Here is a 23,279-nt window from a genome sequence, read left to right on the forward strand (position 1 = left end):
TAATGAAAATCATCAAACATGTAGTAGAGAATTGTTATGGATATATCACATACTATGCAAGAGTTTTCTCTTGCTGCACAAGTGACCATTTGAGAGCTTGTCACCAGAAGCCCTGCATAGCACGGTGTCACTTGGGCTGTTCCCTAGTTGTAGTCATAAAAAACACTCAAATTTCAGTTTTACTGCTCTGGATCGATGGCATCATGGAAAGTGTGCAGAAGGGGCTTCCTTCCCTGTCCCTGAATTTGCTACTTGTGATCAAAATGGTTTGGGAAGAACATCTTACCCCAAAGCACTCCTCCATGTTCTGGACTATATCTTTCAGTTGCTCCAGTCAAGAAGAAGATGGGAAGAGTCAGAACACCCTTGGGATTAATCCTTTCATGCCATTCACAGTCTAAGAGCCTTATCTGAAGCACAGTTCAGTCAGTAGAAAGATCCCTAAAACATTTCAGCGGGCATTTGAACTGGACCCTGGGTCTTTTGAACATGTACTCAACCCACTGGGCAGGCAGGACAATATGTGCATGTAACACGCAGCAACAAGGAATTCTTATTTCTGATTACAAGCTAGTCCTCTTAGTACAGAAAAAAAAAATGTAATCCTGAAAGTAGCCCTACTGAGATAGAGTACCAAGGTCTTCAGGGTATCAGAAATACAGGATGGTTTGAGGCAGTGGTTGCTGGGACGCTGGGTCAGAGGAGAGGGGCCACAGGAAAGGCAGAGATGATGCTACACAGACATACAGGGAAATTCAGGGGTTTGCACTCGCTGTGCAGACACCCCAGAGGTCAGTGCACATTTTAGAACAAGATGCTGCGTCGCTGCACCTTGCAAGAGTTGCTTTTGCTCATGAATCAAAGCCGTGAAAGGCTTTTAGTATTTGCTTGTATTACACTTCATCAGGAAAAGAGGGAGGAGGGAAAAGAAAGAAGGGGGATGCCCAAATTACGTAATGCCTATGTGGGCAGAAGGGAGTGATTGTGTGAGACAAAGGAGAGCACTTGGCAATAATGACTAATTGTCCCATTTGTTAAGGCACCTGCCTTCAAACGAACTCACTTCTCTTCATAATTAATGAGATGGCATTTCCTGAGTTCCTGCTGCCGCAGATTTCTGTAGCCTGCTCCAGAGCCCGATTGCTCTGAATACCAGAAGCAAAGCAGGAAGGAGGGAGGAATTTAACAGTTCAAGAGGTGTGATGGCCTCTTGCTTTGCAAACTTATGGTATCCCCAGGTAGAAGTGCAGCTCTTCACGAAGGGATGGGAGAGAGAAGTCTGCTCGGGAGGGTGTGCCCGCACGCTGATGCTCCCTGCGCGCTCACAGAGCTGTCTGGGTCTCTGAGTGGAACATGCTTCCAAACATCTCCTAAAGGGCACACAAGGCACACTGGGTTAGGGCTGATGCCGTGGCACAAACCCAGCAACGCAGCTCTGCAGTCACGCAGAGAAACGCCACCAGAAACTCCAACCCTTCCCAGCCCTCCTCCGCAAGGGAAGGCTGGCCCTGGGGAGGCTGCTCTGCTTTCAGCTCTAGCATGGGGAAGGTCAGTGTTGGAATGTGTCTCCCCCCAGGGCCCTGGGTTCAGTGGGTGCAAATCGCTTCAGCATTAACGAAGTCTGTGCTGAAGAACTTGACCCTTCTTTTGGGCTTGAGCTAAACCTGGTTCTCTAAGTTCCCCCCAGTGGAGACCCCAGGTCTGACTGTGAACCTGAGCTGTGTGGCCTGGCATGGATTACAGGATTCTTCTGTGGCTCCTTCACCCAGGTACCTGCCAGAGCTCCTCATGACAGGGATTTTAAATTATTTTTGCAACTAACTTTTCAAAGCGTTACTGTTACTAGCAGTTTGCCTTGCAGTGGCACAGGGGACTTCCCATCTAATCAATCCCAACTATGACTTCTGGTTTCCACCGTATGTCCACAGCCAAGGAAGTGACCCCTGGCACTAGAACTAACCTCCTCCAAGTTCTTGAACTCTGCGCTGCTTTCATCCACAGACTCGTCATAGATGGAGAGCTCTGTCTGATTCGGCCTCTGTGCAGGAAAGAATCAAATCCACAAATTAGCAGAGTGCAAGGTTGAGAGGAATGAAAAAAATGACTAACCCAGGCTTAAGACGTCAGACATGCTTAAAGGGAAATGCCCAGGAAGAAGGGGCACAGAGGAATCCTGTTTCAATTGTTTATGTCCTCTGAGCTGGCATTTACAGCTGAGATATGAGATACCTTAACTTACTCTCATGAGATAATTTACTAACACTGCCCTGGCTCCAGCTCCAGTTATCGTGCAATAAACCAACCCATACTTGGGGAAATAGCCCGTCTGACCCTCTGTTGTCAGCATGTGCCACATTCCTGCCTCAGCCTTTTCTCCCCCCACCAAGGGAAGCGCTCGTGGATGCTGGAGCTATTCGAGGACAGGGGCACGTGCTTTGCCTTCATGTCCAAGGGCCAAAATCTGCCTTTGTGTGCAGCTGCATGTTCCAGCCAACACCAAACTGAGGGCACGGTGCTGGAACAGCACTTTTGGCTTCTTCAGGCTGGGACAACCTTAATCTCCCAGCTAGGGGTTTGCATAAGACATTTACACTTCTGAATTCCCATTGAAATCAATTCAGTCAGTAGGCACTTGGCCCATACGGGACAATTAGGAGGTGAAATATTTTGTTGGATTTAGATCTTTACCACTTGAGATAAATAAGAAACTTTATTGGGTGCGGTATTGAGTTGTTATTCTTCCTTTGTGCCGATGCAGTGTGTAAACCTAATGGTAGAGTACTGTGAGCTGGAGAAAGACTGGGAAGCAAATTCACCTCTTCTAAGATGGGTGGCTGGACAACTTCTTTGATATTTGCCAGTGCAAACAAAACAGCATCATGGATTGTCAAGAAGATGTGACTTCGGTCCAGGCCTCCTTCCTCAAAGACTCCGCCGGTGCTAATGTCATTGTACACCTGGGCTGAAGAAAGGAAAAGCACATGAACAAGAAGGAAACCAAAGAAGGAAGCCTTTAAAAGTGCGGATGGCTGACAGCGGTCCTCTGAGCTAAAGCAAAGCTGGATGCATAGGGAAAAAGCAGGTTTGCCGCAGAAATGAGAGAGTAGGGATCTATTTTTCTACATGCTAAATGTGGAGATGTTACAGTCATATCACTTCCCAAGTGAAGGGACCTATTTCACACACAGAGAACAGTGTTTCTCCTTCCTTTCTTCTGTTCTCTTCTTTCATCTGTTCTGGTTTGGTCCAACAAAAGGCTGGGAGCTCACACAGTTTGCATAAAGAACACAAAAAGATCTCCTCTCTGTCAGGAGCACAAAAATGGGGGAAGATCACATGGAAATATGTTCTTCGTGGATTCTTACCATGCACGTTTGCCAAGAACACTTTAATCCCAATCTTCTGATAACTGGAACACAACTAGAAGGGATGAAAGGGGAGAGAGAGGATTAATAACACTGCTGCTCCAGCTTTGTGTTTAGACATAAAGTCTTTTATCCAGGGCTTTACACGTGTCCTGGGGATGTTGAAGGAGAAAGCCACACAAACCACCTATTGAGGAGGGTAAACACTTTTATCTGAGCTGCCCGAGAGAGCAGAAAGTACCTGGTGATATGTTGCTTGGCTATGTTTGTAGTACAGAACTAACCTTGCCCAGTGCTTTTGTGCCCATGAGGTCAACAAAACACACTCCACTCATGTCCAGGATGATGGTGTGAAAGCTGATATAGGGTGGTGCTGTCATCATAGGGTCAGCATCTGCTGTGGGCATGACACTGAAAGTGCTTCCTTGCAGGGTAGTGGTGCTGCCCAGCTCTCTGGAGGTGTGCACTTGTCCAGCACCGTTGGCAGGCGGACGGAACGTGACGTAGGAGATGCTGGCACCATTAGCAGTCGTCTGGTTGTTGTTGGTATCTGTTGGAGAGGTGCTTTCAAAGTCTTTCTGGAGCTCTTGCAGAGACAAGGTCTACAGCAAAGCAGAAATGCACAATCAGGGCAGGGCACAACTATCAGCACAAGCTGAGATCCCGATGTGTGAATGTACCTGAAGTATTCAGTGGCGTGAAGTGTTTTAACCTGGACTAACTCCAGCCTGGTGCTAGACTGAATGTCACTTGGGGTTGAAGTACGTTAGGTTAATTTTAAATGATTCCTGTTCACGTGCTTCAGGACTGCTCAGCAATGGAAACCAAATGAAGCTGGGATGGCTGGGAAATGTGCTTCACAAGGGCACTTTTGAGCTGAAATGCTGACAGAGATGCATCTGTAGAGAAAGAGGGCAAGCCCAGTTTCTAGCAATTGTTCACCATGTTTCCATTCTAGACTTCTCTACGGATTTCTTGCTCCCAGCCATTTCCAGTTCTCCTGCATCTTAAGGTTTTGGCTGTTGGAAGGAATGGAGATGTGGGTGGGAAGGAAAGGAGCAAGAGGTGGTAAATGTGGCTAGGAAGACAGTGCAGAAATCCTATGTCAAGAGGAGCTGTTTGATGGGGACTTGGGATCTTACTCATCAACACAGGAACCCAAACTGAGTTACCTTGTTCTGCCTCAATAAGAATTTCGGTAGCTTTGTTGGTGGTTGTGCTGTCCCCTTCTCCTGTCGTTTCACATATTTCTTCCTGGCTAAGTACACTTTACCAGGATCCACGCCGGTCTGTGGAAAAGAGAGAGAGAGTTTTCTTTGAAAAAGTCTGTTCAGCCCCGTAGTCAGGGGCTGCTATTTATTTTCTGCTATTTCCCAGCCTGTGGCACGAGGCACAGGAGGACAGCACCAGCTGTGATCCTGATGGCAGCCAAACAACAGCATCTTCAGTAACTCTGGGTACCTGCACGTGCAGGGAGGGAAGGCTTGCAGTAGCAGGGTGACTCTGCTTTGGCGGAGCTTGGAGGAGGATACCTGCCAGGGTTCAGGAATAACCTCTAAAATGAGGTCTACAAACAGCCCTGAAGATCAAGGAGAAAAGGATGGAAGAGTAGAGGATGGTTGTGACCATCTTTCGTGGTCATCCTGGGCTTAATTATCTCCATGCAGCAATACAGGAGAAAGCAAGGGCCATTCAGGACTGACTGCAGGCAGAAATTCGTTAGGGCATTGCTCACCTTGGCTATAATCTTCTCGCGGAATATCTCTGAGTTGGCAAAATATAGTGGCGAGCAGTAGGTCACAATTTTAATCCCATTAAGTTCATGTACCTGCAACAGAGACAAGGGCTCAAACCAGGCCTGACGGGGTGGGGTGGGGTGCAGGGTGGCTGGGAGTTTGGGCGGCAGGTAACTGGGAAGATCAAACTGAGCAGCAGCTCCTGCTACTCCTGAAACAAGCAGCAAACAGCCTCGCTCAGACAGAAACACGGACCTGAGTTTCCTGGTCACGTTGGGTACCAGTGGCAAAGAACAGCATTTTCTCTGAGGATGCTTTAGCTTCTGCTTACCTTGCTGTAGGCTTTAGGGTTCTTGTAGATGTCAGTGGAAGTTACTTGGCCCAGGGCAGAACCGTTACGGCTGGGAGAAAAGAGGCAATTGGAATTAGAGTAAATGTTGCAGGGAAAGAAAAGTGATTCGCTTCGCATTCCATACCAGGATTTGAAAATTTGCGTTATGAAAATACTTAAGATTTCATCCCTGCAGAGTCTACAGGGCAAAAAAGAGTCAGCAGTTTGAGATCCCAGACTGGGAAACATTAATAAAGGGCTTTGATGGATTAAAAATGGTGCGAAAACGTCACGTCAGTCTCTGCACATATACGGGGCTCTTTCTTTTTATGAGCAGGATTGTCTGCTGGGAGCTATGCAGGTAGCTTTTCGTGCTGAAGTAAATACCTTCAGACTTCCCCCTGCCTTGGGATGTGCACATCGCTAACTGTGCACAGGAGTGGGAATGCAGGCAGTAAATTAACGCCTGCCATTCCTGTTTGCACATTCCAGGGGCCGGGGAGGACACCTGCACTCCCCCAGGCTCCTGCCACACGTTCCTTCGAAACATGGGCCAGAGGCCAGTTACAAAAATAATCTGTCGTTTATTCTGCAACTGGGAGATTTTCCTTCTTTTTTGGTTTCTGTGGCTTTGCTGGTACTTACAACTGGGTATGGAAAACCACAACCAGCACGGAAAATCCCACGCCCACAGCAACTCCGTAGGGAAGGCTCAGGAAGAACGCGGACAGGAAGCTCACCAGCCAGACCAGCTGCAGAAAGAGAAGAGCACGGCAGGTCATTTTACTGTGCCACGGGCTGGAGCATGGTGATGGATGGAAAATGGTTTTGCGCTGATATTCTGGACCCAAAGAACTACACAGCTCAGGATCAAAAGACCAAGACCTGAATTCTGCAGCTATTCTAATGATACAGTTTACTGCATGCTTTGGTGCGAAACATCATTGCTGGGAAGCTTGCCAGAAGCCCCAGTTTTTCAGCTGTAAAAGCAGCCGGTGTGTTTCTTCACAGCTGCAGGAACACCCGCACCACTCCTTCAGTCCAAAAAGTATCAGCCTAACTAGTCAAGAAAAGGCTCCTGCAGATCATGTCATCTGCTGCTCAGTAAGTGCTCCCAGCCCCAAGAAGGCTCCTGCTGTCGGTCAGAGCATCTCAGAAGGAATGAGCATCTATCTGAAAACCATCTGAGCATCGACTATAAATGACCTGAACACAGAGCAGATTTGATGACAAAGTATGACAGAGCATACCAAAACCTGCTCCACTGCTCAGCTCAGAGCTCTGTCATTTGTCATTTTTATATATTAGCACTCAAGCATCTCCCTCTGTACGAAATTAGTCCTGCCTAAGCATATAAACATGCCCTCTGAGAATCATTATCAGGTTATTATAATCCCGTCCTCAAGACTGATAAAACCTGACTTTGACCTTGGGCAAATCAGGGTAACTTTGATGACTTCAGCATCTTAATTTCTATGCATTGTGCATATAAATGGTGAGTAAGGGCTTCCCTCCATCCAGACTTCATGCTGGGCTGTATCTGTGGCGCTGAGCACTGAGACATGGCCAGACTTGAGGTAATGAACACCGATGGTCTGACATCACCCAGAAATGGTGTTCCCCGTTTTGGGACAGGACACTGAATCTAGTTCAAATTCCAGGGAGATTAAGGTCAGGGGAATGCAGTTCACATCATTGGCATCTGCCTGGTCCCCACGCTCCCCGCAGCTGTGGGCTGCCTGTGCTTGCTGGCAGCAAGAGCTTTGTTCCAGCAGCTCAGTGGGAACAGCCCAGCCGGGGCAGTGGGTCTGGCTGCGCCACGCAGGACGGGTGATTCACACGGGGCAAACCAGAGCGGCTTCTGACAGCCGTTCACCTCCGCTGTGGTGACCACATCTGGCAGAGACACGCTGGCACCCCAGGCAGCACCGTGCCTCTCCGCTCAGTCCCTGATCTGCTCAGATGTCTGCCCGGATTTCGAGCTGGGGGCTGTGGAGCCCGTGGGGCTGGGCTGTGCTCCCCTCTGCGAGCTCTGATAAAGGGCAATAACATCACCTGCCCTCATATGAACTGCCAGAGCCGACCGAGACCTTCCCTCCTACCCACCAGGCATCAGCAGAACCCATTCAGACATGTGCTTAAATTGCCATAAACGATTCCTGACAGAGAATCGCATCTTCCCATCAGCGACTTTCCTGCTCTGTCGGTTCTTGCCTGCAGAACCGTGTCAGCACGTCCCTAGTCCGGTCAGTCTGCTGGGCTCACTCCTAAGCATGGACCGTTTTTCTGTAGCTCATGCCCTGTGCTGGAGTGTGCCTTCACGTCATGATCACACCTCTGCCTGGACTGCTAACCCATCTCTTCTCCAGCACCTGTTTGAACAGTTTTTGGGAAAAGCTCTTGATGACTCAGGTCAGCCCCTTTGGACTCCTGATTCTTCCGATAAGACAGTTTGTCAGGACCTGACAGGATATTGGCTCAGTGTCCACACACACCACTCAGCCGTGGGAGTCCTGTTCAAACACTGTCTTTTTATGTCAGACATTTCCAAATTCCGTTCTCACTCCCCCGCACCCCCTGCCTGGGTTTATACATCAACCAGTGCCTGGAGTCCTTATCGCTGTGAAGGGCTCTCCTCACCCTGGAGGGCTATTGTGCGAGTTTTTAAGTCATGACTCCTAGATATTGAGCAGGGCCGGTTTGGCTAGTTCTGGGCAAACAGGCTCCCGCAGTTGATTGGCATTTAAACAGAGCAGGTAATAGTTCAGGCCTCTCTGATATGTGCGCTAAGCATGAGAGTGCTCAGCTGGGCAGGACAGGCTCCGCCACTGCTCCGGACCTTGTTGGCCGGGGGTTGGAAGCACGATCGCACTGAGAGAGCTAAACCCACCTTCTGCAGGGGACTCACAGGGCCCGTCTGTCCCCAAAAGCCTGCCGGGGGCTGGCTGCTCGCCCTGCCTCTGCCTCGCCCAGCCGTGGGCTGAGCTGCTGGTGTAAGGCAGGCGATGCCTCCCACCCATCCCCAGGCACTCACGCAGTCCAGCTTGCTCTTCTTCCACAGGTAGAAGGGATCCGCCAGCTGCTTGAGGGAGTTTTTCAGGTTCACCGCGATGAGGGCTCCCAGGACAGACTGCGGAGGAGAGGGGATCCTATCAGCTGGGATGTGGATGTGCAACGTGGGTGTGCCACGTTTTGCAGCAGGTGTTTTCTGCAGTATCTGCCTTCCGTGGTCCAGGTACCACGAGTGAATGGGAAAGGATGATGCTCACAAAGATCTCACTTGGACCTGAGCATGAAAATTTAGACTATTCTTGCTTCCAGAGGCTCAGTGCAGACAGGACCCCAGGCCAGGAACAAACTGTGCTGTGCAGCAGTTTGCATCAGGGATTTTTGGAGCAAGACTGTGCCTTCGCTTGGGTGTGTAGAGTATGTGACGCAACGGCCACGCTGTTTGCACAGATATTTGTGTTACCTTTGGAAGAGGTTCGAGGTAGATCCCCAGAGCCAGCATGGTCACCATAACCACCAAGGCCACACAGAAACTTGCCACCTGCAAAAAAAGAAAGAAACCACTTCAGCAAACATCAGGGTCTTCCTAAAGCCCCTCTGGGTCTTTCCTGCTGCTTCAGCCAATGGCACAACTGGTCACTGCAGTATTTTATGTGAGCAGACGATTGCCTCTGAGAAATAGGCTAGGATTTTGCAGATCTCACAGATAACCCCAAACTTCCCTCACGTGGTAGCTCTGCTCAATCGGGGGAGCCAGACGGGGAATGCAGATTTACAGCCCTACGTCTGTGACCAATTCAAAGAACCGTCCAGGGAACAAAGTGGGGTTGGGGAGGGAGGAAATTCTGCTTTAACAACACCAACATGAAGCACTCATATATGGAGCTTCTCCAGACCTGCAGCAGCGATGCCAGGCTGGCAGCATGCAGCAGCTACAGGGGTTTGTGGCCAGGTAGGGTCACATAGGGGAGAGAAGAAGAGGAGGTACTAACTTGTGATTTCCCTCCTGCCCCATCGACGGCGAGGGTGACAGAGAGAGCACAGCAGATCACGTGGATTTTGAAGAAGGAACCAAAGAAGTTGCTGCAGCCCAGGGCCAGCATTTCCTGTGGAGATGGAGGAATGTGGTCATCAGAAAGGACATCTGCCCGTCCTGCCCTGCCAGCGCGTGTCAGCTGCCAGGGAGGAGAGCAGGTGCCCGAGTCTGGGGTTTGTGTGGCCAGGGAAGGGACCTGGATTCCCTGCAGTGTGTCCCAGACCCTTTCCTTCAAGTAGGAGCTGGGATGGGCACTGGTGTAGCAGGGAAACCTGGAAGCACAATTCCACATAAACACGTTGTCATCTGTTGACACACTAAGGGCAGGGCATCGTGTGGTATGTGTGGCTGTTATTGAAAGCTGCCACTGTGCCAGTGATGACAAAAGAGGATTATTTAATGTCCTGCCTCTCACAGTATCTAGGTGACACACCAGGAATCCAGGTCTTTCTCTGCTCAGTGAGAAATACATGCCCCTCGTTGTGCTCCAACAACCTGCAAAAATGCCATCTGTGCCAGCACTCAGGGCTGAAGCTTCAGGTCTGGAGGGAGAGCAAAGCAGAGATCTCAAGCTAAGACTTTTTTCCCTTTTGCAGGCTCTCTCTGGTCCACAGGAGATGGATCTGCCATGTCCTTTCGACCTCCACATGGCAAGCTGCCACGTGAGCCTGCATGCATGGGAGCAGCACGTCTGTTTTAAGCAGAGCACATCTGAAAGCTTCCCATTCATGCAGCAAGGTTTTCTTTTCACGCCTGAGAGCAAGGGGAACGAACGGTCCTTGACTGCGTCCTTCCAGACCAAGCGTTACCTGGTTGGGGTTCACGTCGTAGCCATGCTTGGCTGCCAGCGTTCTCCCCATGGCTAAGTTGATCACGTAGCTCACGATGGCAAGCGAGAAAGCTGTGCCGATCATGTCTTTCCACTTGTTCACCAGGGGCAGGGTTGGCGCTGGGAACCTGCACTCGGAGCAGAGGTGAGAAGCAGTTGTGACACGAGTGTCCGGAGGCTGGTGAAGTGGGTGAGGAGCTGGTGTGTTCAGGAATGACATAATCCATGTCTGCACTGTGGACAGCTTGAGTGGATGGTGACAGTTGTGTAACAGGGCACAGCAGTGCTGCCTGACAGTCCTGGAAGGGGACTGTCATACAGCAGGAAAGAGTGAGGTGTTTTCCAGGTTGCAGGAGGAGGAGGAGGAAGGAAAATTATCTGGAAGCTGAGTCAGACCTGCACATGCACTTACCCCATGCTGATCTTCCCAACTACTGGCATGCCGTACTTCTCGGGCATGTTAAAGCTGCCAGAGATTGCAGTTGCAACTATTACCTGAAAGTCCAGAGAATAAAAGAGCAGTAAGCAGAAAGAACATGACCTCTCTCAGAGGCATTAAGGTAGCTGTGCTCCTGGAGCTGATGGTAGAAAATCAGCACTAAATTCAGGCTAGGAAAGGAGAGAACCTCCCCAGCAGGAGTTAAGCTCCTCATCCTCAGCATCTCCAGGATGCAGTTACAGTCTAACAGGGATGAGCTGGGCATCAGAGGTATCCTGCATGAGGGTGGCCCAGTTTCTGACCCCAAGCCATGTGGGGGTCACGTCATATTCACTGGGTAGATGGTCAACATGATGGGCCCTCTGTGAGCAGAGGTGGGTGTCCCAGGGCTGTAAGGAGAGGGGAGGGACTGTCTCCTGGAAGGCTCAAGGGACAGTTCGTGTGTCACTTACAATGATGATCTCCATGGGGATGGGCATCCGGATCTTTTTCATGTACTTTAAGTTGAGCTCCTTGACAATGATCAGGAGCACAGCACTGACCAAGGCATAGACCAGGGAGGCCACGTTGGTTTTGGGCAGACCTTTACAAATATCAATGAATGTCTAAAGGGGAGAAAAGAGGAGAAAGCGTCATGGGGAACCAGAGACTCTGGACAACATGGACAGCACAACGGAGAACACTTGTTACTGTAAACACCCTGAGATGTGACGAGGGTGAGAGAAATGCTAGAAACCCTGCTGCTGAGATCAGCTGCCAGCCCTGGGTCTGTGCTGTCCGGTTAATGCCGTTCTAGCTGCATCAATGGAGGACGCAGCCATGGAAGATGCAGGAAAGCCCAGGAATGAGTAAACCTGCTCATAGGAAAAGTTTCTGTTGCTAATAGTAGTGCAAGACTCCTGCTGTAAAGCAGCACAGTTCAAAATCTCCCCAAATCCCAGACCCATTTCATTATTTCTAACTCAAAACTAGCAGCCAAGGGCTCAGATAATACTGTATAGGAAATGCAATGGCAGCAGTGTAGGTGTGCTGGGCTGGGAGTGGTGTGGCAGCCGTATTCCCCCTCCCTCCGAGCCCCCCTTTCCCCTGCGTGGGTGGCAGTGGTGGCTGCGGTGTCACTGGGGGAGGAGGTGCAGGGAAGGCCCCTGTCCAGAGCACCCACTTACATAGACGATAGCTAAGGGCCCGGTGTAAGATGGGACTGTCAAGCCGAAGACGTACTTGAGCACGGAGATGAGGATCTGCAGCCCTGCTGCTGTCATGAAGCCCCTGATGAAAGACTCTGAGAGGTAGATAGCAACAAAGCCAAACTGCAGGAATCCCAGGCACAGCTAGGGTAGGACAGACAGGGCGTTATAAGAAGCATGCCAGCCTGAAAGGGCGAGGTGCAGGGCTGGGAGACGGGGTGCATCCCTCCCACACAGCCACGGCACGGGCTGGGCTGGGCTGAGCAGACTGTCCCAGAGCAGGGATGGAGAGAGGAGAGCTGCAGGGTGCTGGGGTGTCATCACCAGCTGCGATCCTGCCCCAGGGCCTGGCCTCACCCTTGGTTTGGAAAATTTCACATCGAGACTGCAGCTGGGGCAGGATCCCCCCAAAACCTCTATGCTGAGGCATCGTCCACTTGGAAGTGGGGCCTCTTCTAGCATCTGCTGCCACCATCTCTGCTCAAGGGAGAGCTCGGCTGACACCGTGCGGGCCAGCGCTGGCCAGAGGACACAGCACAGGCGGTGCAGCGAGTCCTTACTTGTATGATGGCTGTCAGGCAGGCTAACGTGGCAGAGATCTCCAGCCTGGCCGCTTCCAGGGCCGTGGTATTCACGCTGGTCTCATTGGTGGCATGGTTGAAGTAATGGAAGTCTGACTCTGGAGCCAGCTCATTGCAGACGTTGCCAACAATAATGCTGATGACTGCAAAAGTACCTACAACACAACACAGTGATGTCAGTAGTTTTCTCTAGAGAGCGTTCTGTCCTGGAAGGCGCTTGGACAGGTTAGGCTGTCCAGAGCGAGTCACCCAGCCCATCATGCAGCCAGCCCCGCGGCAAGATGTGGCAGAGGTTCATTGGGCTGAGACCCTGCTGTGCAGCCAGAATCAGGGATCCCGTAAACCCCTGACAGACCAAACATGCCCAAACATCTCTATTCTGGGACACACCAAGCATTCCCGGCCAGTATTTAACTGCCTTGTGCAGACAGTTGCTCTGCAGACTCTTACCTGGGACCATCTGATGGATACCGCCGAGGAAGAGGTATGTTATCAAGGGAAAGAAGGAGGAGTAGAGCCCGTTGACGGGAGGCAGGTTGGCCAGCAGCGCAAAGGCCATCCCTGGAAAACACGAGGGAGATGGGCAGGTCCCCCAGGTCTGTGCAGCTGGTGGCAGCCCCCTGCCCTGCTCGCGCTCACATCAGCTCTGAGAAGGTGCTGTGGCCAGGACTGCTGCTTTCTGGGCAGGAGAGGCCAAAGAGGGCAGGAAAGGGCACCGCAGAGAAATATAGGGACAACCAGGTTGGAGCTTCGGTTTATACATGTCAGCAGTAAAGGTAGCTAACCCCCCAGACCAGACATCCGCTGTCATCTACAGACCTTTACTTGAACTGGCAAAGTGCTATCCCCTCTCGGAGGCCCAGAAAGTCATCGCGTCTCACCTTGTGGCACTTGAATCGTCCCCGCACTGAGCCCACCGAGAACATCAGGCAAAATGTAGTCCTTAATTTTATACTTGGGAAACCACACAAGTATTGGGAACAGGCTGAAGAGGATGAGTTTGAATCTGGAAGCTGAACATCTAGATGAGGTTTTAAAAAAAAAAAGCAAATAAGAAAGGAAGCAAGTGAGCTGGGAAGTGAGCAAGCAAGGGAGCAAGAAAGGATCTTCCTAGGAATGTCTTAACCTTTCTCCCACACCAAATCCCAAGCCCAGTATTTGGCACAGCCCTTCCCTGCGAGTGCAAGGCTCTTGCAGTTCGCTAGCTGTTCCCATGCAGGATTATTGTGGGGACCTTCCTGGCTCCCCACTGCTGCCACAGCTGGAAGAAGAACCTGCACAGAGTGAAGGATTTAGCCTTTAGCCCCCCAATATCTTGACACGCTTCAGAGAGGGGATAGGTGAGCTGTAGGGAGGAAACGCAGCTCGGAGGTTCGTGGGGCAGTTGCAAAGAGCTAAAGATGAACATTTTAGGTGATTGGTCAAAAAAACCCAAAGTGTGTCTGAAAGAAGATTGCTTCTGGGTTGGCACATGCAATATCTCACACCTCTGCCTGTTAACATGTATGTTCTCTCTTTGCTGTATTACTGCCTGCCTTTTTCCAAGGAATGGATCTAGATTTTCAAGACAGTGATCAGCAGGATTATTAATCTTTATTTGCACAATTATTAATCTTTCTTTAAGGAAAGTCAGTACTGTTTTTAATCAGAAAGCTGATAAAAGGAAATCCTGGCTGGAAAGCTTAAAGAAATAATCCACACACACATACCTACATCACCAATTGTACTTTTTTCACTATTAAAACCCCCTTGGAAAACAGAACCCCAAATCCCAGATGCACTTAGTGCAAACTGTTCCGCTTATTTGCCTTACAGCTTAAGAGCTGAGGCAGTGAAAAGAGTGACCAGTTTCACTTATTTCAGTACAATTTGCATTTCTCCTGTGCCTTTCATCCATCAAAGCCCTGAAGATCATGGAGAAGGTTTCCCAGCATAAAAATGGGAACTTTATCCCCAGGTCTGAATTATATCCCAATTCCAGACCGAATCTGGTTTACACTTGCCCCAGCTATAGCATTCTATGTTACCTGAAAAGGTTTTTCAGTTTTTCCCCAATGGGGTAACTTCTACTTTTCTTCTCAAACTCTTCGTCGAAGAGGCTGACCGAATATGCAGGACGTTCGATGACATAGCGAGGCCTGGCGAGGGTCATCTCTGGATCATTTAAATTTTTCCCAGAAAAAACAAAAAGCAAAGCCAAGAATGTGACTGGAGCTGGCCCCACCTGCAGTATAACAGACCGGACACCTCCAGCGTCTGGGAGCCCTCCCCGAACATCTCCACCCTAAATAGTTTCCCCGTGGCGCAGAGGCAGGTCCTGGGAGTGGCTTCTCCCAGCACCAGGGGCTGCTGCTCCCCAGCACAGGGAGTTTTTACCACCTATTTTGAGGTGATGCTAATGAGCGATGCCGCGTGAAGGGGACCGGAGCGCGTCCTGGATTGTCTGGCAGATGAGCATGGGTGTTAATCTTAGCTCTGCCAGTGACTGCCTTTTTGCCTCGGGCAAGTCACTTGACCTTTCTCATGGCTCAGTTTCACCATCTGCCCGTGGGGTTGGCGAGACTTTGCAACGCTGGGCAGCCCTGACACAGTTTGCAATGGTAGATACTGGCACCGTGATTAAAGGCAGTTTCCACCTGAGATGTTCCTGCTTTCAGCAGCCTTCTTATTTCTCCCTTGCCATGAGAGGCTGTGGACGAGTCCTTGGTTTATTCTAGGAAGTGATGGGCAGAAAGATAACTGTTGCTAATTCATTTCGGTGATGAAGATGCCAAAACATCTGGATGGACTAGTCCTGCCCGGTATCTGGGTCTCACCAAAGCAAGATGATGAACTTCAGAGAACCCTTATTTTACTATGACCAGTGATGCCAGGGAAGAGAGGAGAATCATTATGAACTGGAGAGGCTGGGAGTGGAGGGAGGAAGTGGTCAGATATAAAACAAGGATATTGGTAATTATTTGCGGTATGGCGTGTATCTAAGTGGGTCATTGCCCAACACAGGAGTAGAAGAGGGGGTGGAAAAAGCTGGTGATTCAGGCAGAAGAATGTATCAAGAAAAAACATCCAGGTTGCTGAGAGCTTACGGAGTGATTTGAATGTAGCAGATCCTCCTCTCTCCTCTTTTGTCACTGTGGGCGCTGCTGAAGTCAGTGCACACCTTGACACCGACTTCGGTGGAACTGGGATGAGCGGAATGTCCATCCGTAGGACTAATGTCAGTCCTCACTGATAAGCAGTTACCTTGGAGTGGGGGCTGGAAGACATGACTAATAGGTAGCAGAGTGGCCCAGCAGTCCAGCGCAGGAAGGAAAGTATGATGCAGACAGCCGAAACTTTTGGGAGAATTTAGGTCAACAGAATCATTATGCAAATAGGAGTTAATGGGTTTAGAAAGGGAGGTCATCAACCCCACTGCTGCAGCGGATTCTTTAGTGATCACAGGGGCGATCAAGTGCAGTTTGCTGTAAAACAGCTCCAGCAATGGGGTGGTTCTGATTCCAGGCTCTGATCTGCACCCACGCTGTCTCGGAGGGACCCCGGTCTGTTTGTGGGGGGCCAGCTGGGTGCCAGCGAGAGACACCCCCCTCTTCCTGCATTACCAGGCGCTTAACCCAGTGCCCTCGGCAGGCATGCACACACTGACATCCCTGCTGCTCCTTTTCAGCCAGAGATACCCTTCCAAGAGCAATTACAAGCTTTACCTTTTGGAGGATCAGTGCAGGCTGAGACTAAGCAGTGTCCTAGGCTCTTTCCCAGTCCCTACACTCATTCCAGAAGCCCAGCTGGTCATTCCCTGGCTTTCCCACCTCAGTCTGTGGAAGTCTTGTCCCTGCCTTGCAGCCTTGCTCCGGATCCTGTTGCTGAGCAGGTTCCCAGCGTACCCAGTCTTTCTCCAGGGCCCAGCCCCACAGCTCTGCTCTAGATTTCCAGTTCTCGCTCGTGAATAGTTTGTAGCCCAGGTCTAGGCTTAGCAACAAGCTTCTAAGGGGTGATGAACCCAGCCGGATTTCTGGTGCAAGAAGTTTCTCTCAGCTTTATTTCTCAGCTCCATCACTTGCCAAGCAGCGTGCCTGCCATTAAACAGACTGAATCAGCCAATTATATCACAGCTCTTTAATGAATTTCCCCTGCTGAGCGAAAGTGCTGGCAATCAGGAAAAATAATAAACAAGGCAAGTATAGAGGGAAAAATATCCCCATGATTAAATTCCATCTTAAACAAACAGGCTAATGATGTCAGCGTCTCGGACAGAGTCAAGTTCTTGACTTGGCTTATCAATGGCCTTGCCCTAGATCAAACAGCAGGTTAAACCTTTGAGATTTTGGAATTAAAGGGAACGAGCTGTGAGACTGCTCCCTGAATGAAAGGCAAAACCAGCTGTCCTGGTGTTGATGGGATAAGGCCACAGCAAGCTGCAGAGCTGGTTTAAATCCTGCAGCTGGGGCAGGACACTGAAGCAATGCAATGTGTGTGGAGAGAAAACCAGAGTGCCAGTAAATTGCTGCATTGCAGGGACCAGGTTTTTCAAGAGCTCCGTTCCAGTATGGGCATGGAAATAAAGGACATGGGGGAAAAGCCCCATGACAAGCTTTTCAGGAAGCCCCTTCCTCCAATGTGTTGGCTAGAGTGGATGGTGCTGAGAAATGTGAAGTTTGGCCTCACTGATAAGTCTACTGGGCCTGAGGTCTTGGAGAAATTGTGACGCACTGAGTACATAACTGTGCCGTGATACTTGCAGCAAGCAATAAATGAAGGCAGAACTGCTTCACTCCAAGATTATGATGTAGGTGAAAGATATTGTCCCAGCAGGTCATCAGCTAAGAGTCCCGTCAGTTCATACCTGGCTGCTCCCTGCCCCACCAAGTCTCAAACCAGCCTCTGCATGCTGAGCACAGACCTTTTTTCCCAGTGTTCATCTTGCACTGCATTTACTAAGCTCTTATCTTCTGGCTCTGTGCTGGTGATAGCTGTGTTTGGGAAGAGGAAAGTCACATTGAGGCTTCTGACTCGTGTTGATAGGAGCCATTGGCATAAAGCCACTTACCTGTGCTGGCGTAGGCATAGAAAAGGAACTACAGTCCAAGGAGTGTGAGTCAAAATTTAGTGGGAAAGCAATCTGATCACTGCCTTATGTGTGATATAAGGGCCCAAACTGATCCCCGTGCAAGAGCTGGACATTCAGGGAATGCCTCTGCTACATTTTAGGGAGAAAAAAAATCAGTGCTCTGGAAATATTGTTCCCTCCTTTGTCTTCCCCCTCTCCATCCCCCTTCTCCTTGCACAAGGCGATGCACACGCAGATCTCCTGGCTGATTGCTTCTCAGCTGATGGAGTTCAGAGGTCTGGTCTCTTCCAAATCCCGGGGGAATCTTCATTAAAAACATCTCTCTCCCAGCTCCATTGCCCAAGAAAGGGTTATCAGAAGCAACTCTCCCCTACCCCAGGAGGCAAGGTCTGCCTGGGGAAGGCAAGCACAGGTGCAAGGGTTTGGTTGCAACACCAGGACAAGGTCTTGACTCCTGTTGCCCTGAGTTAGTGCCTCCAGCACCGTGTCGGCCACAAGCCCCAGCCTCCCGCTCGCGGCTCTGGCTGCAGGTGCCGTGGAAACCCCGGGGCAACATGGTGGAAGGGCCCAAGTCTCGCAAGGTCAGGCGAGGAAGCCGTCACCTCCTCCCCTGAAACCTGTGCTGTGCTTCCTCGCCGAGGAATGGCGTGGGGAGGGACAGGGTGGGCGCAGTGCCGGGCTCTGCAGTGCCGGGTGCTCCCCCAGCCTGGACTCTGCCTCACCCTCCCGCCGCACACCTGCTTCCCTCTCCCTTTCACGCCTCTGGTGTCGAGCTGGGCTCACAAAGCACCCAGGCAGGAGGAAAAGGAGGTTTCTGCTGTCAGTCAGTTCAGGTATTTCAAAAGGATGTTGTATAATTCACCTCCGCTATCGGGCGCCGATCAGCCCAGCGGATCCGCCCCCACGCTCCCTGGTTGTTCACTCTCTCCGACCTCCTGGCATCAGGGACAGGCCAGGACCGAGTCCAGCTGATGGGCCACACCAGGAGCTCATCACCGGGGGACCCTGGCACGTTCATTCAGGTTAGTGTCTTCAGCTGGGCCGTTTGACTGGGCACACCTTTGTGCTCACACTTAAAATCGCTTTGATCCGATTTAGTTCAGTTTTACCTTTGGCTCTGAACTGTCGTAGGGTTCATCTACAAATGAACTGATGCAGGAAGAAAGCACCTTGCAGTGGTAAGGCTAGATTTAGAGTCTCACGTGTCTGCACAAGTATATTGGTAAAAAGCACCTTTCCTAGTTATATGGATAGTCTGGGGAAGGGGAAGAGGCTGAAGCAAGGAAGTGGTGGTTGTGTTTCAGGGGCTGAGCCGTCGGCTGCACTCACGGTGCCCTGCGCTGAATACACACATTTGACCATGGGGTTTAACTTTTCCTTAACCTCTGCCCTTTGGAAATAGAAGAGGCTGATGCCAGGAGAGCATATAGAACAGTTATGAAAAATATCCTATCCCAGAAACAGCTTTTAGCCTCAGAAAAGGCAAAATGCCAGAGTCCATCAAGTTCAATCAAAACTTAGCCGTTTCAATCAATTTTCCATGAGCAGCACGCAGGAACCATCGTGATGGCTGGTGGAATAAAAGCCGGAGAGAGAGGGAGAGGGTGAAGGAGGGGGTGAGGTGTGGGAGGTGCTACCTGGCCCTGCCTGGCCGTGGTGAGGCACAGAGGGAGCCGGTGCCAAGGGGGCAGGGGCAGGGAGGAGACATCTCTGCTTCCCCCCAGCTCCCACCTTCCCGTCCCGTCGCCCCGTGCTGCAGCCTCGGCTTTAACGTCCCTCTCGGGAGCAGCCGTCCCGTTCCTCCACTCCTGCACTTTTGCCATGGAGCAGCTGGGCATTAAATCAATGTTTTCTTTTTGTTTAGATTAAATATTTGGAGTGTTAAATAGGTGATTTCCATAAGGCAGATGGCCCTTTTCTTGTTTTAAGTGACCCAGCCCAGCGCAGGCACCGGGCAGGAGCGCTGCACTGTGCTCGTTCTGCCGTCTCTGGGCCAGTGCCAATGTTTGATGTACCACTTCACACAATTTTCTAACCAAACTAGCTCTGCACTTGGTAACCAGAATAATAAGATCTGCAGACATCTGCCAGCTCCTGAAGGTGAAGCCAAAGTGTTTGGCTCAAAGGGTGTTTATTAAGTGAAATGTTTATATTCAGCAGCTCAGCTTCTGCTCTTTTCAATGCTACTGTAAATGCAGCAAGTGCCCTGGGCATGGGGGATCTGCCCTGCACTGACACCGGGGTAAATGAGCCCAGATTTGGCCCCCTCTTTCTGTGATTTGTTTGATTAACCCACTTGTTCTCAACCCCACCCTAACTCTCCATTACTTCTGTAGCTGCATCCAGGGCTGTACCTCACCGAGGGAGGGCTGGGCTGAGGCAGCGGGTGCGTGGCCTCGGATGCTGTGATCCGGGGTGTAGATGTGGCCCCCTCATAGTCCTCTGGAAGCCACCAGCTTCCCTGCCCTGCCGTCCCCCAGAGGTGTCACCTTGCTGAGTGTAACAGCAGTGCTGGGATCAGGCTGCTCCTTGGCAGGCGGAGAGCAGAGCCTGTCCTTAACGGCATGGGAGTCTGTCCCCTGGAAAGCGGTGTGTCCATCCTCCCCATCCCCTTGCTGCTCCCTCGACATGCAGAGCCGTTGGGATGGGGAGGAGGGAAGGCTGGAAAGAACATTTAAAAGGAGAAGTGAAACTTTGGCGTCCCTCGCTGCCGTGAGTCTCTGCTCTCCACATGCCTCTGACACAGACCTTGCCCTCCGCCTTTGAAGAGCGGGTGGGCAATGCAAATCCCAAGGAATTAAAAAGTTTGCAGACTGCAGCATTCCTGCACTGCCTGCGAACACTTATCCGGGATGCCTGCTGAGAGCTCGCTCCTGCATGTGCTCCCCGCCCCTGCGGATTCGCTTTTGGAGAAGGAAAAACACCTCTGGGGTCACCCAATCCATCCTCCCCCACAGGTAGAGGATGGGATGGCATTTCTCTACTGGAAATCTCTGACCCGGGGCAGAAATACTGTGTGGCCAGCAGCAAATGTCACTCCAAGGACTTATCTTCAAGGGAGAGAAGGACAGGTCCCCAGCTTAAGTTTTCAGCTTGCTTACAAATAAGGTGTGGACAAATTTTACCAGGGCAGAGCAGAAAGCATCCTAGCTGCATGAACAGCAGTTTATTGCATTGGAACAGGCTTGTGGGGATATTTTCTCTTGCTTATATATGAGGGAGCTTGCCCAAACTGGTCCTAAACATCCCATGAAATGGCACTGGGAGGAGCTGGAGACCCTGTACCCGGTCTGACAGGTGTCAGTCTGGGAGCACGCCTCATCCCCAGCTTTAAAATTCCCTCCTAATCTGATTGCGTGTCCACAGCCACACATCCATGCACCAGGACCCCCTGTGCAGCAAAGACCCCTTGCCCAGGTTAGATTCCTGTGCACGACCAGTGCTCCTCAAGCATCTCCTGCCCGCACCAGGCTCCACATGCTTTCTTGCTCTGCCTGTAATGTGCAAAGTCGAATTTGGGCTGCAACATCCTCGGGGCAGGGACCGCTTTACATAGTCCCATGCAGAGAAAGTTCTGATCATAACAAGGATCCAGAAACAGAGGGTCTCTCGTCAGTATTGCCTCTCCTATACCAGGCAAATCCCCCCACAGATCTCAGCAGGAGCCAGCCAGGATAAGATGGCAGGATTTATTCTAGTAATAATTAATTCACATATTTGGCTCTTCCAGCCTCTCTTCATAAATCAAGCACTTGAATCGTTGGTGTTGCTAATTCCTGAGTAAATCTGCTGCTGTAAATCCCCTTTGCAAAAGGAGGGAGAAGAAGAGAAGGGGGGGAAAAAAAAAAAGTGCCAGTTCTCCAAATACTGAAACTCACACCCAGTGGCTGTGCAACCAGAGTGTAAATCCCCCACGCCCACCCAGACAAAGAGCACGATTGTTGGAGCTAGGTTACCTGCGCCTCGCCGGGCGGAGAAAGGGCCGATTCTGCGAGGGGAGCTGCAGATGTGGCAAGAAAGCCCAGGCAGAGAGGTGCTCCCAAGGAGGTGTGCAGAGGTCTGTGCTCAAATAAGCCAGTGAGTCATTTATAAATCACCTCAGTCAAGGGGACCGAGGGCTGTGCTCGGCGCCTGATTGGCTTGGAGGAGGTAATTGCAAGCAAGTACACCCAGGCTAAGCCCAGGAGATAGCCAGGGGAGATAAGGAGAGATCTGAAGAGGGACAAGGGCTTTTTTGGATGTCCCCCCTCACCCCACCCCTTCCCGCTCTGGCCTGGGCTGTTTGATCACCTTTGCAGGTCCCTCCGTGCTCTGGGCTCTCGGTGACAATAGCTCATATTCACCGTCACCCCGGGCCCCCTCCCTCAGCTGCTTCGGACTCGGGGTGGGAGAAGATGCTTTTGTTGGCCTGGGCAAGCTTCCCGGCGCGGTGGGTAGCGTCTCCCCGGCCTTTGTGCTCTGGCCGACTCTCCGCCTCCGGAATGGACAATGGTGCGCTTTGTGCCAGCGCCGGACCCCGCCGCTCGGGCTTTGAAGGTGGGATTGGCAGGAGAAAGCAGTTTCTTTCTTATTTCCAGGTTCAAAGGGATGAGGGGAGCGGGAAAGAGAGGTGAACCCCCCGCTACCTGCCCAGGAGAGAGGGCGCGGGCTCCGTTCCCCTGTGTGGGGAGGAGGTCGGAGCCCTCGGCGGTGCAGGGATGTGCCAGTTGGGATCAGGCTGGGCTATCTGTCATCAGCCTTGCAGGCACGGTCCCCAGGCAGGGCCAGACAGGAGCCACACCTGCGACACGTGCTCGTCGGGAGGAGAGTTTGACAAGTTCTTCAGATGCCCCTGGCAGTGGACAGGGATGGAGCAAGGAGGCGCTGGGATGGGCCATCCGGGAGCCACAGACTTGGGGGTCACCCCCAGAGGTATTGGTCAACCTCCTGGCCTGGGAATTTGCCAATGTGTCGGGAAATGAGGTGTTTTGAGCTGGAAAAGGCACCAGTGTGACATGCGGGGAGCAGCCAGCTCAGATTAGGGGAAAGAACTCATCCCCCCTGTCACCATGTCCTTGACACCACCGTGTTGAGCTGTGTCCAGGCTCGTGGTCTCATCTCCTCCCAGAGGGATTCGAGAGTGCAGGAGCCGGGTACCACTCAGGATGTCAGAGATGATGAGCTGGATAGGGACATCAGTAGGGGATGTCACCAGAGGAAGAGATCACTAGTAGGAAGCTGGGTGGGTATTTGCTGTGGAAGGAATTGATCTTTCATGTTCCCATCATCCCCAAGGACAGCTTGGCACGAGCTGTTTATAGGGAATGGCTCTGCTGCCCTCCCTACTCTGGGCTCAATCCCAAAGCACAGACACAGGGCGGGTGGGATGTGGAGCCACCTATGAGCATTTGTTGGCTTGGAAAAAGATGGGAAAAGAGAGAGGGGAGAAAGAAGGCAGGGCACCAAGTGAGGGGGGAGAAGGAGGGGGACATGGCTGGGGTGGGAGCGAGGGAGAAGGCAATGACATGGCTTTTGCTCACTCCCGGAGGCTGTCAGAGTGAAAATCTCTGGTGCCTTGTGCATGCACAAGGCATCAGTGTTTAATGCCAAGAAACGTAATCTTATGGGAATCAATTGTTGTGTCCGGAGCATGGCAAAGGAACAGCCTGCCGGAGGGTGCCAGCGGAAAGGGGGCTGATTCATTGCCATCTGACAGACA

At 51.3% G+C, this 23,279-nt stretch overlaps 1 protein-coding gene across 1 annotated transcript; it reads right to left on the minus strand.

Moving 5' to 3' along the window:
* Window positions 1-1,282: 1,282 nt before the first annotated feature.
* SLC26A9 (solute carrier family 26 member 9) lies at window positions 1,283-14,665 on the minus strand. The gene is made up of 20 exons (XM_074893644.1): window positions 14,541-14,665; window positions 13,395-13,534; window positions 12,964-13,074; window positions 12,493-12,668; window positions 11,912-12,076; window positions 11,198-11,350; window positions 10,719-10,801; window positions 10,287-10,434; window positions 9,434-9,547; window positions 8,905-8,982; window positions 8,467-8,562; window positions 6,078-6,184; window positions 5,433-5,502; window positions 5,101-5,193; window positions 4,538-4,654; window positions 3,650-3,967; window positions 3,366-3,420; window positions 2,817-2,962; window positions 1,961-2,038; window positions 1,283-1,370 (listed from the first exon to the last, which is right to left on the minus strand). Exons 1-20 carry the CDS (start codon window positions 14,663-14,665, stop codon window positions 1,323-1,325), a joined length of 2,421 nt encoding a protein of 806 aa, XP_074749745.1. The 3' UTR covers window positions 1,283-1,322.
* Window positions 14,666-23,279: the final 8,614 nt, after the last annotated feature.

The sequence above is a fragment of the Strix uralensis genome, chromosome 24 (genome assembly GCF_047716275.1).
Source record: "Strix uralensis isolate ZFMK-TIS-50842 chromosome 24, bStrUra1, whole genome shotgun sequence".
Lineage (NCBI taxonomy): Eukaryota > Metazoa > Chordata > Aves > Strigiformes > Strigidae > Strix > Strix uralensis.